This window comes from Erythranthe guttata, chromosome 14 (genome assembly GCF_056151865.1).
Source record: "Erythranthe guttata isolate IM_541 chromosome 14, IM_541, whole genome shotgun sequence".
Taxonomy (NCBI): Eukaryota; Viridiplantae; Streptophyta; class Magnoliopsida; order Lamiales; family Phrymaceae; genus Erythranthe; species Erythranthe guttata.
Genome location: NC_142546.1, coordinates 25,325,774 through 25,339,380, shown reverse-complemented (window position 1 = coordinate 25,339,380; position 13,607 = coordinate 25,325,774). Strand labels below are relative to the sequence as shown.

General features: G+C 35.8%; 1 protein-coding gene and 1 long non-coding RNA gene across 2 annotated transcripts; both read left to right on the top strand.

Annotated features, from left to right (window-relative positions):
* Positions 1–3,093: 3,093 nt before the first annotated feature.
* LOC105958821 (uncharacterized) lies at positions 3,094–3,878 on the top strand. Its single transcript, XR_016029528.1, has 4 exons — positions 3,094–3,167; positions 3,290–3,343; positions 3,435–3,470; positions 3,710–3,878. It is a non-coding gene; the product is annotated as an uncharacterized LOC105958821 (long non-coding RNA).
* Positions 3,879–4,820: 942 nt separating this feature from the next.
* On the top strand, positions 4,821–10,847 carry LOC105959551 (coatomer subunit alpha-2). The gene is made up of 3 exons (XM_012983674.2): positions 4,821–5,360; positions 6,415–6,909; positions 7,552–10,847. Exons 1-3 carry the CDS (start codon positions 5,153–5,155, stop codon positions 10,509–10,511), a joined length of 3,663 nt encoding a protein of 1,220 aa, XP_012839128.2. The 5' UTR covers positions 4,821–5,152; the 3' UTR covers positions 10,512–10,847.
* Positions 10,848–13,607: the final 2,760 nt, after the last annotated feature.

Sequence of the window (13,607 nt, the reverse complement as noted above, 5' to 3'; positions counted from 1 at the left end):
TGTAAATCTACTTCAACTTCTGACTTGTTTGGGGGTAGATTTATGATTCGGTGACGGCTTTTTTTTTTATTTTACTGCATTGCATATTCTGGTAATTTACTTCAATTTCTAACTCGTGGTTAGATTTATGATTCAGTGATGGATAGATATTGCCACTCGCCGAACTGTGTTCGTAATCATCATAATGACGTAGCTTCTTCGTTAATTTAGACGTAATTTGCATTATTAGAGGAATACGGTTTTGACCTTAAGCTACCACGCTTCGGGTGTTTTGCGGTGTACGTGCCCCTAGATATGGAGTCTCAAGTAATATGACTGAGTAATGAACTTCTGGAAGCACAACTTAGGAATAGTACGATTTTATTCGAGCCATTCCTTGGTTTTTTCATTCATGGTATAGCTTTTGCCTTTGTGATATTGTTCGATTAAGTTTGGTTTTATCGAGGTCTTTTAGGACATGTGTTGTGTGCATTTGTATTTGACTGGCATTGTCTTGACAAGCTACATCATGTAATTTTTCAATTTTACAGTCTCACGCTCTTCTACAAAGAAATCGATGATTCTTAAAATTAGCTGTTACGTGCTGATTAATTATGATGCTGCTAGCTCGGTGCAATTTCGTTGATGTTGCTTGCATATAATTTGGAGTCAAATTGTTGCTTGTTGATCGGTAGATCCTCCACTGTACGTTGTCTCTCTATTCTGCCCCTTTCTAAAAAGCTCGTTATTGATCCGGATAAGATGCTTGACTGGAAAAGTTTATTGCATTGCATTTTAATGATCTATTATAGGAGGCATTTTCGAGGGTTCTTTGTCTGTGAATTAATGGATTCGAGCTTGTTCTCGATTGAGCTAGGTTTTTTTTGGTTCTATATTGAGGTTGGGCTGTTGATCAATTTCGCAAATTAATGAATGCCTTGTCGGTGAAACTGTTGTTCCGATTGATGAGTTCATACGTGATGGTTTTTTGTAAATCGTTTGGTGTCATGTGCTAGAATAACTGTTTTCTTACGGATGGTTGTCTGATAGTTGATATGTTTACACTTCACTTGGCAAAAGAAAGTGGATAGATAATTGCTTTTACATTATTGTTTGGAGTTGTAAATATATGTGCGAATTGGGCCGGGATTCGAATCCCCAACACATATGTGTCTACCTTTTTTTCACTTATACTCGAGTTTGTTATGACTTTATATTGATTGATAAAGTCAATTGGACAATTTGAGGGGAACGTTTCTTAATTGACACAGATTTATAAACCTTTGAATGTGACGAAACTAACGACATGGATTGTAGTACTAAAATGTATAATGGAATGTGATGAAACTAACGACATGGACCGGAATGTGAAAACGGATCTGCAATTGCATTGATTTTCAATTTTTCGGTTTTTTATTTTAAATATCAGAATAAGTTTTTCTCAACTGATCTGTTCGATTCCACTATGGTCATGCATGCATGCATGTTATAAACTTCCCTAAATAATGTATGGTGCACAAATAAATTAAAGTAAAAACGACGTAAAATACTAGAGTGGGAAACAACCCCTGAGAATTAAAATGCCGTTGTCTCGTGTTTCTATAGAAATTTATCCAAGACCGAATATTCGATATTAATTAATATATATTTCCCCTGTTTCTGATCATATTGCATTACTTGTTCTTTTTCTAACATTTCAAATAACAGGTCCCAGTCTTTTGCTTCGCCATACGGAGATCGACCATTGGAGGAATCTCTGAAGGATCACTCGAAATATACAGCAGTAAGATAGATGTCTATATATTAACGGTGTGCCTGACCCTTTATTTATTTACTAACAAGAATGGTTCTTTCAGCTCTGCAGGTTCAGTGGCAACAATGGAGTGGCCGATCCAACGGTCCTAAACATAATAAATAAAAAAAAAAAAGTAATGACTATAGGATAAAAGGAAATTAAATAAGATAGCTGAAATTAATTAGGGGATCAAGAAATAAATAAATATATTAGGGTGCATGGGTTAGAAATCAGTTGTATTCTATATGGAATTCCTTATTTAAGGAAGCAAAATAAATCCAATTAGGTATGCACATATTTGATACTATATTCCAAACGCTGTAAATATTATAATATACTACATAGAAGATCTCCTTAATTTTAGAGAGAGAATGAATAACGATTTCCAGGCAAAATACAACGAACCACCAATTTGCGGCGGCGGTCATCATAAAGACTATGAAGAAGAAATAAAGAAGCGAATGCCTGCAGTCCCTGTATATAAAGTCTCAAACTATACACAAGGAGATGTTAGTACGGTTTCTACATTTTCCGATACACAAGCTAAATTCTACTTCATTACTAGGCCCGATGCTCGCGATTATTTGCGCCTAACTGGTCACGACCCTACTGTATTCAAAGTCATTGATACTCCTCTTTCAGATGTATATATATACATTCTCTATACCCTCCTATTTTTTTATTTTTTTATTTCATTACTAGATCAATTATTTCATATTACTATATATATGTCATTTCTCTTTCATACAATATAATATATATTTTAATTGCAGGTTGTTGATTTTGAAGGCTACGGTGTTCCCATTAGGTTGGTTCCAGATTTATCCCAAGTCAAAAACGCCATCCAGGTCTCTCTCTCTCTCTCTCTCTCTCTCTCTCTCTCTCTCTCTCTCTCTCTCTCTCTCTCTCTCTCTCTCTCTCTCTCTCTCTCTCTCTCTCTCTCTCTCTCTCTCTCTCTCTCTCTCTCTCTCTCTCTCTCTCTCTCTCTCTCTCTCTCTCTCTCTCTCTCTCTCTCTCTCTCTCTCTCTCTCTCTCTCTCTCTCTCTCTCTCTCTCTCTCTCTCTCTCTCTCTCTCTCTCTCTCTCTCTCTCTCTCTCTCTCTGTGTGAATTTGCAACAACATTATCTATTTTCTTGTTTTGCATATTACAATTCACAGGTGAGAGAGAATAGACAAAATAAACATATTGCTAGTCCTGATGATGGCACCTTTTCCGGAGTTCCAATTTTTTGGGTACAACTTTAGTTATTAAAAAAAATTGTAATAAATAAATAAATAATCGCCAACTTTTTTTTATAAAAAAAAAATTAATAATCATGTTTTGTAGTGCGATACACTGACACTAAATAGCGGTAAAGAGCCATACCTATATCATCCTGCTTTCTTAAGGAAGGTAAAATGAGCATTCTTTAGATGATTTAATTTTCATTTTTAAAATTTGATATATTATTACTATTAAATAAGATCATATATTATTATTAATTCAATTAAGAAAAAAAAAATATTGTGCTGCAGGAGGACCTTGACAAGGCCCTTGATAAAATTCAAGGCCCGAGAGGCGTCGTTAAGGTTCTTCGTTCGTTTAATTAATCTCTAATTTTCTTTAATTCGATTTTCGGTTTTGTTATCCTAATTTAACATCCTCCTTATGTCCTGATAGGTTGATTCTCTTGAACATATGATTAATGAGATGAAGGTCAGAAACTTTTTCATAATTCAAGAATGAAATTAATGTTTGTTTATAATTTCAGATTAAATATAATATAATATAGCCCTGAAATCATGTTTAAAAAAAAGAAAAAACTCACATTTTTTATTTCCGAATTAGTGAGTTGGTTTTCTATACTATTTGGATAAATTACGGTCACCCCCTAATATGGTCAAATTACGGAAAAAACTTTTATGTTTAATTTGGTTTTTCCATTAATTTTGCAGGATAGCTTAACATCCAAGTGGAATGATAAAGTTATTGTAGCTCCTGGAAGGCTGGAACCACAGCATTGAAATAGTTCTGAACAAGAACAACTAATATAGTTGAATATTTTTATTTTAGGTTTATTTTTTAATTAACGTTGGATAAAATCATTCCATTGGAATATTTATAAGCTATTAAGAAATTTTTGGAGAAACTAAATTATAAATTCTTAATTTTTTGATAAACAACACCAAATTAATTAAATTATGTCTTTCCAACAATTAATTAGTAAATTTATGATGCATAAAACATAATATCCATAAAAATGAATAAGATATATTTTTTATGTATCAAAAATTCATTTAATTATTTTTATGGTGATTAATTCTATATATACAATATTGGTATAATAGCTTGCTACACTCTCGTATAATAGCGAACCTTCAATTGCCGGATGGTCCAATATATTTATGTTCAAATTGACTTATTGTATAATTTGTAATCCTCTAAATTAAAAGCCAAACCAAATAAAAATAATCAAAATTGAATTGATACAATAAACCTCTATAAATTAATACAATCGGGACTAGAAAATTCTATTAATTTAGTAAATTATTAAATTATTGAATTAATAATCTAACACACTTTCACCGAATCCAGACCGAAAAAAACTATTATTTAATCAAAGTTATTAATTTATCGAGGTTCTAATGTATTTAAGTATATATATTTTTTCAATTTTTTAATTTAATGATATAAGGTGGTGTTTGAAAATGATTATTTAAAAGCAGAAGTTAGTGATTGTGATTTAAGTTAGTTTTAAGTGCTTATTTCTAAAAGTTGGGGGTGTTTGCAAATATTTCGGAAAATGAACTAAAATTGAAAAAGCAGGGTTAGGGGTGCTTTTAAAAAAATAGCTTAAAGCTGATTATTTTAAGAAAAGCAAAAGCAAAAGTTGATTTTGCAAACACCTAAAAACAGATTATGAGCAAAAAAAACTGCATAATCACTTTCAAAAAGCATTTGCAAACACCACCTTAGTTATTAACTAATTACTATAGAGATTATTTGGGTCAAAAAGCTGAAGTGGAGAAATTACTTGGCATATAAGGTCAATAAACTAAAAATATGTGGGAGGAAATTAGCATTAGAGTTAAAGTTGAGGGGTAAAATGAGAAGTTGTATATAAAACCGGGTTAAATTTTCAACTCTCGACTCGGATCGGATCCGAACACTCCCTTCTCCGAGTAGATCCACCACACCACATTCAAGCACAGAGAAATTACGCTCTCTCTTAACCTACACCACCTTCTTATCTCACACACCTCTTCTGAAAATCCCCATTTTCCATAGATCTAAATCTCGATTAGGGTTCGGAATTGTTGTACGGAATTCAGATCTCCTCTCTCTCTCTCTCTCTCTATTATCCCCTTGTAAGTGTATGATTTCAAAGGATTGCAGAAATGTTGACGAAGTTTGAGACGAAGAGCAATAGAGTGAAGGGCTTGAGCTTCCACAGCAAGAGGCCATGGATCTTGGCGAGTCTCCACAGCGGCGTGATCCAGCTCTGGGATTACCGGATGGGGACTCTTATTGATCGATTCGACGAGCACGATGGGCCCGTTCGTGGTGTTCATTTTCATAAATCACAGCCGCTCTTCGTTTCCGGAGGTCTGGATTTATTTATTTTTCAGATTTATTTGTTTGGATTCTGTTTGATTTTTTTTTAATTGCAATGTGATCTCTGTTTGGTTGAAGTATGATGACTGTTAATTAGTCTTTTGGGTTTCGGATCTGCTGATTTTGTTGAATTGCTTATGTGATGTTATTATCTGATGTCTGGAAATTTTGGTGCGGAATTGGTGGATGTTGGGATTTTGATTTACGCCGTTCGTTTACATTTGTGTCATTGTTAGTGGATTTCGCCACAATTGGTGGGGTTATAGTTTTATCTGTTGCGATGCTTGTTATAAAATCAGAATACTGGTATTTGCTGCTAAAATATTACTGATCTTTTTTGTGGAAACTTATGAATAACTTAATCCTGGGATCTGAGGTGTGTATGTGCAAGCGTTGATTTGACCATCAATTGTCTCATATTAAGGTTGTCTTTATCTTTAATTTCCCCGTGCTTGGTATTTCATTGCATAATCCGCAGGGGGGTGTGATTTCTCCACTGTCGAAAAGGAAATCTAGTTGTTGAGTTAGTGAATCTATCTCTAGGTGTTATATGTTGTAAAATGTGGGTCTTATTATAGATTTTCGTTTCTGTTTGTTTATTGCCTGTAAAATATTCTGTGGTCTGCTAGGGCACCTTGACCCCTATTTTTTTACTGTGCTTATGCACACAATTGATGTTGGAGAGTTAGTTATATCGAGGTACATGATGTATGTTAACGGAGTCTAATGATTAAATAAATTCGGCATCTCATATCCAGTTTTTTTTTTTTAAATGCTTTATTTATTACTGTTAGTTTGAAGATTGCGTTGGCTTCTTATGGGACTTTTGGTTGAACCTAATCCTAATGAAGATTGTAAAGATATCTGAATTACATATAATAAAATAAACGGAAATATTTCTGTATTTACTGTTATTACTTATTAGTATTTGTTTGATTATATGAAGAGTAATGTTATGTTGGATAGCTTCATTGTCTGTTTTTTCTTGGATGACATTCATGATTCATACACATTTTCTGATATCTGCCAAAATTGGTTTCTACAGGTGATGATTACAAAATCAAGGTGTGGAATTATAAATTGCACAGATGCCTCTTTACTCTTCTCGGTCATCTTGATTACATCAGGACAGTTCAATTTCATCACGAGTATCCCTGGATAGTAAGTGCAAGTGATGATCAGACAATTAGAATATGGAACTGGCAATCACGTACTTGTATTTCTGTGTTAACGGGGCACAACCATTATGTCATGTGTGCCACATTTCACCCCAAAGAAGACTTGGTTGTTTCAGCCTCTTTGGATCAGACTGTTCGTGTTTGGGATATTGGTGCCCTGAGGAAGAAAACAGTATCTCCCGCAGATGACATTCTGCGATTGTCTCAAATGAATGCGGACTTCTTTGGTGGAGTTGATGCTGTTGTGAAGTATGTCCTGGAAGGCCATGATCGAGGGGTCAACTGGGCTTCTTTCCATCCGACTCTCCCTCTGATTGTTTCTGGAGCAGATGACCGCCAAGTGAAAATCTGGCGCATGAATGGTATGTCAGCTTGACCACTAATTAATTCAGCATCTTGCTTGAGCTGTTTATTTTCCTCGAAGATTTATACTGGCTTCTAAAACATTTTTATAACAAAATGAGCATTTAATGCCTGAATGATTTTTAATCTTGATGATGGAGAACCTCTGCTAAAGGAAAAAGGGTCAGGTCACAATAGTCTCTCAAAATCTTCTATTGTTTGTATTACATTACTCCCCGTTTCTGCTTTCATGCTGCGAAAAATGTGCTGAACTTTATGGCATTCTGGGCTCTGATATATCAAGCTAATGTGGGTGAATGAGTGGTGGTTATTGGTTCGCAAGACAACTATGGAACTTGAAGGAGTTATTTTTGAATTAGGTCATATGGGATAAGCTAAGTTTGCAGTCATTTTTCTATGATGATGAAAAAGGTATATGTGTACTGGCCTACAGATTTGCCATCTTATTTTTTCTAATTTAACAACGAAAATATGCCAGAGGTTTGTTTGAGTTTCTTGGGAGAATTGCTGCTTCATTTATCACTTGAAAACTCTATTTCTACCTCAACTTCATTACAGTCATTTATATTTACTATTCTAGTTTCTGTAAACTTTTACATTTTTAATATTTAATGATTGGTATCTGATTAATATTGTCTCAGATACAAAGGCTTGGGAGGTGGACACACTGAGAGGCCACATGAACAATGTTTCTTGTGTTTTGTTTCATCCAAAGCAGGACATCATTATATCAAACTCAGAAGACAAAAGTATCAGAGTTTGGGATGCCACTAAGAGAACTGGCTTGCAGACTTTCCGAAGGGAGCATGACCGATTTTGGATCCTAGCAGCCCACCCAGAGATGAATCTTCTGGCTGCTGGTCATGACAGTGGCATGATTGTTTTTAAGCTGGAGAGAGAGCGTCCTGCCTTTTCTGTCACTGCTGATTCAGTCTTCTACGTCAAGGACCGCTTTTTACGTACTTTTGATTACTCGACTCAAAAAGATACTCAGCTGATACCAATCCGCCGTCCTGGTGCTAATAGTCTAAACCAAGCACCTCGTTCTCTTTCTTACAGCCCTACTGAAAGTGCAGTCTTGGTTTGTTCAGACACGGATGGAGGTTCGTATGAACTCTATGTTGTTCCCAAAGATAGCCATGGCAGAGGCGACAGTGTTCAAGAAGCAAAAAGAGGTGTTGGGGGGTCTGCAGTTTTTGTGGCTAGAAATAGGTTTGCGGTGCTCGAGAAAAGCACCAACCAAGTCCTGGTCAAGAATCTGAAAAATGAAATTGTGAAAAAGAGTCTTCTGCCAATTGCTACCGATGCTATATTTTATGCCGGAACTGGAAATCTGCTCTGCAGGGCTGAGGACCGGGTTGTCATTTTTGATCTCCAACAGAGGATTATTCTTGGGGATCTTCAGACATCCTTCGTTAGGTATGTGGTTTGGTCTCAGGATATGGAGAGTGTTGCTTTACTAAGCAAGCATTCGATTATTATTGCTGATAAGAAGCTTGCGCACCGTTGCACGCTTCACGAGACCATTCGTGTCAAGAGTGGAGCATGGGATGACAACGGTGTTTTCATCTACACTACACTGACGCACATTAAGTACTGTCTTCCTAACGGGGATAGTGGAATCATCAAGACCTTGGATGTCCCAGTGTACGTAACCAAAATATTCGGGAACACAATCTTTTGCTTGGAGCGAGATGGGAAAAACCGTCCGATCATTATTGATTCAACGGAATATGTTTTTAAGCTTTCCTTGTTGAGGAAGAGATACGATCAGGTTATGAGCATGATAAAAAATTCAGAATTATGTGGGCAGGCCATGATTGCTTATCTGCAGCAGAAGGGATTTCCGCAAGTTGCTCTTTATTTCGTCAAAGACGAGAGAACTCGCTTCAACTTGGCACTTGAAAGTGGCAACATCGAGAAAGCCCTCGAATCTGCCAAAAAGATTGATGAGAAAGATCACTGGTACAGGCTAGGGGTAGAAGCCCTTCGCCAGGGAAATGCAGGGATTGTCGAATATGCATATCAGAAAACAAAGAATTTCGAGAGGCTGTCTTTCCATTATCTGATAACCGGCAATCTCGATAAATTGTCAAAAATGATGAAAATCGCCGAGGTGAAAAATGACGTCATGGGCCAGTTTCACGATGCACTGTATCTAGGCGACGTACGAGAGCGTGTCAAGATTCTCGAAAATGTGGGCCACTTGCCCCTGGCTTATATAACAGCTTCTGTCCATGGGCTTCATGACATAGCAGAGCGTTTGGCTGTAGAACTGGGTGAGAACGTTCCTTCTCTGCCTGAGGGAAGAAAGCCCTCTCTTCTGATACCCCCAAATCCAGTACTATCAGCTGGAGACTGGCCTTTGTTAATGGTTAGCAAAGGCATATTCGAGGGCGGCCTTGACGACACAGGTAGAGATGCCGACGAAGACTATGAAGAAGCTGCAGATGCCGATTGGGGCGAAGGGTTGGATATTGCTGATGTGGACAACTTGCAGAATGGTGACATCAGCGCTGTGCTGAATGAGGATGATGATGATGTGCACCCGGAGAATGACGAAGAGGGAGGATGGGATCTAGAGGATCTTGATCTTCCACCTGATGCTGAAACCCCCAAAGCAGCTTCGAATGCACGTTCTTCTGTGTTTGTGGCCCCCACACTGGGTATGCCCGTGAGCCAGATCTGGGTCCAGAGATCTTCTCTTGCTGCCGAGCATGCAGCTTCCGGAAACTTCGACACTGCAATGCGTTTGTTAAGCCGTCAGTTGGGCATACGTAATTTTGCTCCTTTGAAATCGCAGTTTATCGACCTTCACATGGGCAGCCACAGTTACCTACGTGGCTTCACTTCTGCACCGGTGATCTCTGTTGCAATTGAGAGGGGGTGGAGTGAGTCAGCAAGTCCCAACGTGCGAGGCCCACCTGCCCTCATTTTCGATTTCTCTCAACTGGAGGAGAAGCTCAAGGCTGGGTACAAGGCCACAACTGCTGGGAAATTTTCCGAAGCTCTAAAACATTTTCTGGCGATTCTTCACACAATCCCTTTAATTGTGGTCGAAACTCGAAGGGAGGTGGATGAGGTGAAAGAACTGGTCATCATAGCAAAAGAGTACGTTCTTGCTCTGCAGATGGAGCTCAAGAGGAGGGAAATGAAGGACGATCCAATTCGTCAACAAGAACTGGCTGCGTATTTTACCCATTGTACCCTTCAGCTACCACACACGAGGCTTGCTCTGCAGAACGCTATGACTGTTTGCTTCAAGGCCCAGAATCTGAGCACTGCGGCAAATTTTGCCAGACGACTTCTCGAGACTAATCCGAGCAACGAGAATCAGGCGAGGCAAGCTAGGCAAGTTCTGCAGGCTGCTGAGAGGAATATGAAAGATGCTACGCAGCTTAACTACGACTTTAGAAATCCTTTTGTTGTGTGTGGGGCTACTTATGTCCCGATTTACAGGGGGCAAAAAGACGTGACTTGCCCTTACTGCGGCACGCATTTTGTTCTTTCTCAGCAGGGGCAGTTGTGTAATGTTTGCGATCTTGCGGCTGTGGGATCCGATGCGTCTGGATTGCTCTGTTCTCCTTCGCAGGTAAGATGATTTTGGTTTTTGGAGAAAGAAAAGAGGTAGGAGCATCAAACGAAGGAGTTTTTTTTTTCTCGATCGGATTTATATATCTGTTTAATATTTGGTTTCGATTTTTATTAATTACCCGCCAACTCGACTCTCTTTTTTTTTTTTGGGTTTTATGATTACAGTTTTCGTTGTAATAAATTTATGTATGCTTTTGACTTTAGACCATTCTTATGAAGTGTGGGAAGTTTTAGTGTGCCTTACTAAATGTGGCAACTTTGTTGCCCTTAACTAGTATGGTGGACCCTAATTTTTATTTTTTATTTTTATTTTTCCAGATGTAATAGACATTTTGTCTACTCATATTTTGTCTGAAGCCATTTTGAACTTTCTGCATATTGCCCTTGCCCCTTGGGCACCGTAATATAGCAAGTATGACGATGTACAATATGGTAATTTCAAATGCCCATCATCGTAGATTCCATGAATTACTTTTATTTCCTGGAAATTCAAATAATGCCTTTTACTCCTTTTTATTTTATTTTTAAAATTTAAATATATGGTGTAGAGGGCTAAGTCTAGATTAAAATGGTTTTAGGGCTGTGAAAAGTAGGTGAAAGTGTTTCAACCATGTGACACGGCCGTTACATAATAATAATTAAATCAAAGGTAAAAAACCTATCCTGGTCTAGATTTACCAAAATATCTACCTTAGTCAAGATTATATATTAGTTTATTTTTTATGTAATAAAACAATTACTTGGCTAATTTTTTTTGCTCAATATTTGATGGTAATGTTTAGCACGTGGAGGGGGCCAATGACTATATTTTACTAATTATTAAGAATTAAGAATAGTTGAAGAGAAAGTTGGTTGTTTATTTATTTAACCCCGAAATTGTGATTGATGAGACATGAGTCATGTGAAATATTTTTCACTTTACAATATTTCATTTTCTCAATTTTGTCCCTACTATTTCTTAATTAGTTTATAAATTAATAATTAATAAAAAATAAGTATTGGAGAGTTGGAAAAGACGTGTTTGGTTTTATATGAAAGAAATCGGGTACGGGAGGTCAAAATCCCGCTTAAAAGGCCATCTATCTTTCAGACGCACGGCTCGAGATTTTTTTTGACTGCCACACATTCAATTATTTAACCCCACCCACATACTTTTTATTTATTATTATTTTTAAAACATAATTATAAGAAAAAATATTTATTCAAACAACTTTGAAATCTCTCGGATTTTCAAATATTAATTAATTTAATTAATAGGGTGTAAAGCCCCGTTCAAATTTAATTTTTGATATAATTTCAAAATGAATAAAAATTACATGCATTTATTTAATTAAAATTTGTTCTTCCATGCAATTTTGTTTTTTTGGATTGGTAATTTTTGTTGTCCATTAATAGGAACAGACTAATCTTAACTTTTAACCACTTTAATTTGTTCTGCATTATCTGTACGGCCGCCGCTTGTCCGTACCAAATAATTTTAAAATCTACAGTTTTCAAGAAGATTGATTGATTAATTAATTAATTAATTAATTAATTAATTATAGCCACTAATTATGGAAAAAAACTCACGTTTTGAAAAAACTCAAGAATATAGATTCAAATGGCTTTCTTTATTTATTATTATTTATTATTATTATTTTTGGTCATAGCCCGTGACTGAAAATTGTAGAGTTGATAGTAGTAGCACATTCAGAATGAGTGAAGTGGTCGGGAAAGTAATTAAGGATTAATGATGGTCTAATCCTCTTTTTTATTATTTTAAATAATATAAATTAAACGTACGTCTTATCAATAATCAATAATGTTGTTTTCTTTACTATTCTCCCTTCTCTAGGAAATGTCTTGTCAATCTTCTTTCATATAAAGAAAAGATTCAAAAGAAGAATATTATAAGAATAATCTTTGCACAATTGTCATCATTCTTTGTTAAAATTGCACAATAGTGCTAAATATTATTCCTCTTTCTTTTATATCTAGATTCACATATAGATATACATAAATGTATATATATATATGTGATATTGAATTGTCGATAGAGAAGTATAAGATTAAAGGGGAAAATATCATATTATTAATATATTGAGACAATCCTCTAAAAGGTAATTTTGGATTTTTTTTATAGTTAAAATCAAGATTACTTATGAAAAAAAATACATTATATTGTGATATTCTTGAATATTCTTCAGTTCAAGTATATTTTAGTCAATTCAAGCTCAATATTTTGAAACAATATGATCATAAGAAGTGTCTCTTGACTTGTATATATTAGATTGTGGAACATCAGAAACGACATGTTTGCACAAAACGAGTACAACCTGAAGAATATTCTACGGAATCTAGAAGATATGTTGAATTTGACACCATAAGGATGAACATGTAAGAAAATTTATAGTAGTGATTGTAATTACCAAAACAATAGAGTTTTTTTCGTAATTTGGTCTTAGCTTAGGGGTGTTTGTAATTTACATTTTACAAAATATAAATTACTCAAAAATGGAATTAATTTGGGAATTTCTCCTCTATTTTGTAATGTTGCTATCAAAGGGTTGACCTTTTAAATTAATAGCCCCATACAAAAAGGGAACATCAATTATTTATATATATTAATTTCTTAAGAATGATTGCAGAAAGAATTAGAGAGGAATACGAGGCGTATAATGTATTATATAGTCGAAGCTGCTAATTTTACTAATTAATAATAAGATGAGGGTCAAAATAGAATTTTCTGAGAACTTGGGGGGAATTTCTTGAATATCCCAAAAGCTGGAAGAAGAACTGACTCACTAATCTCACCTCTCTGTCACGCTTATAATAATGTCACCCCTAATTATCGGGTCCTTGATTGGTCAGTGATGAAACATTTTAGCTGTGACTGTGAGGCAGCTGTCCCATTGTTGTTTCCTCATTTGGTTAATTGCTTTTAATTCCTTTCAGAAATTAATAAAATAATTTTCCCTAAATTAATTATCATGGGAGAGAAGAAAGAAAGTAGGGCGTGTTTTCCGGTGCACGGATAAATCAGCAAAAGCCTGATCGATCCTTTGCTACGTGGCCATCACACAACCGTTGAATGAATCACCATTCACATATTTGTGTAAATTAC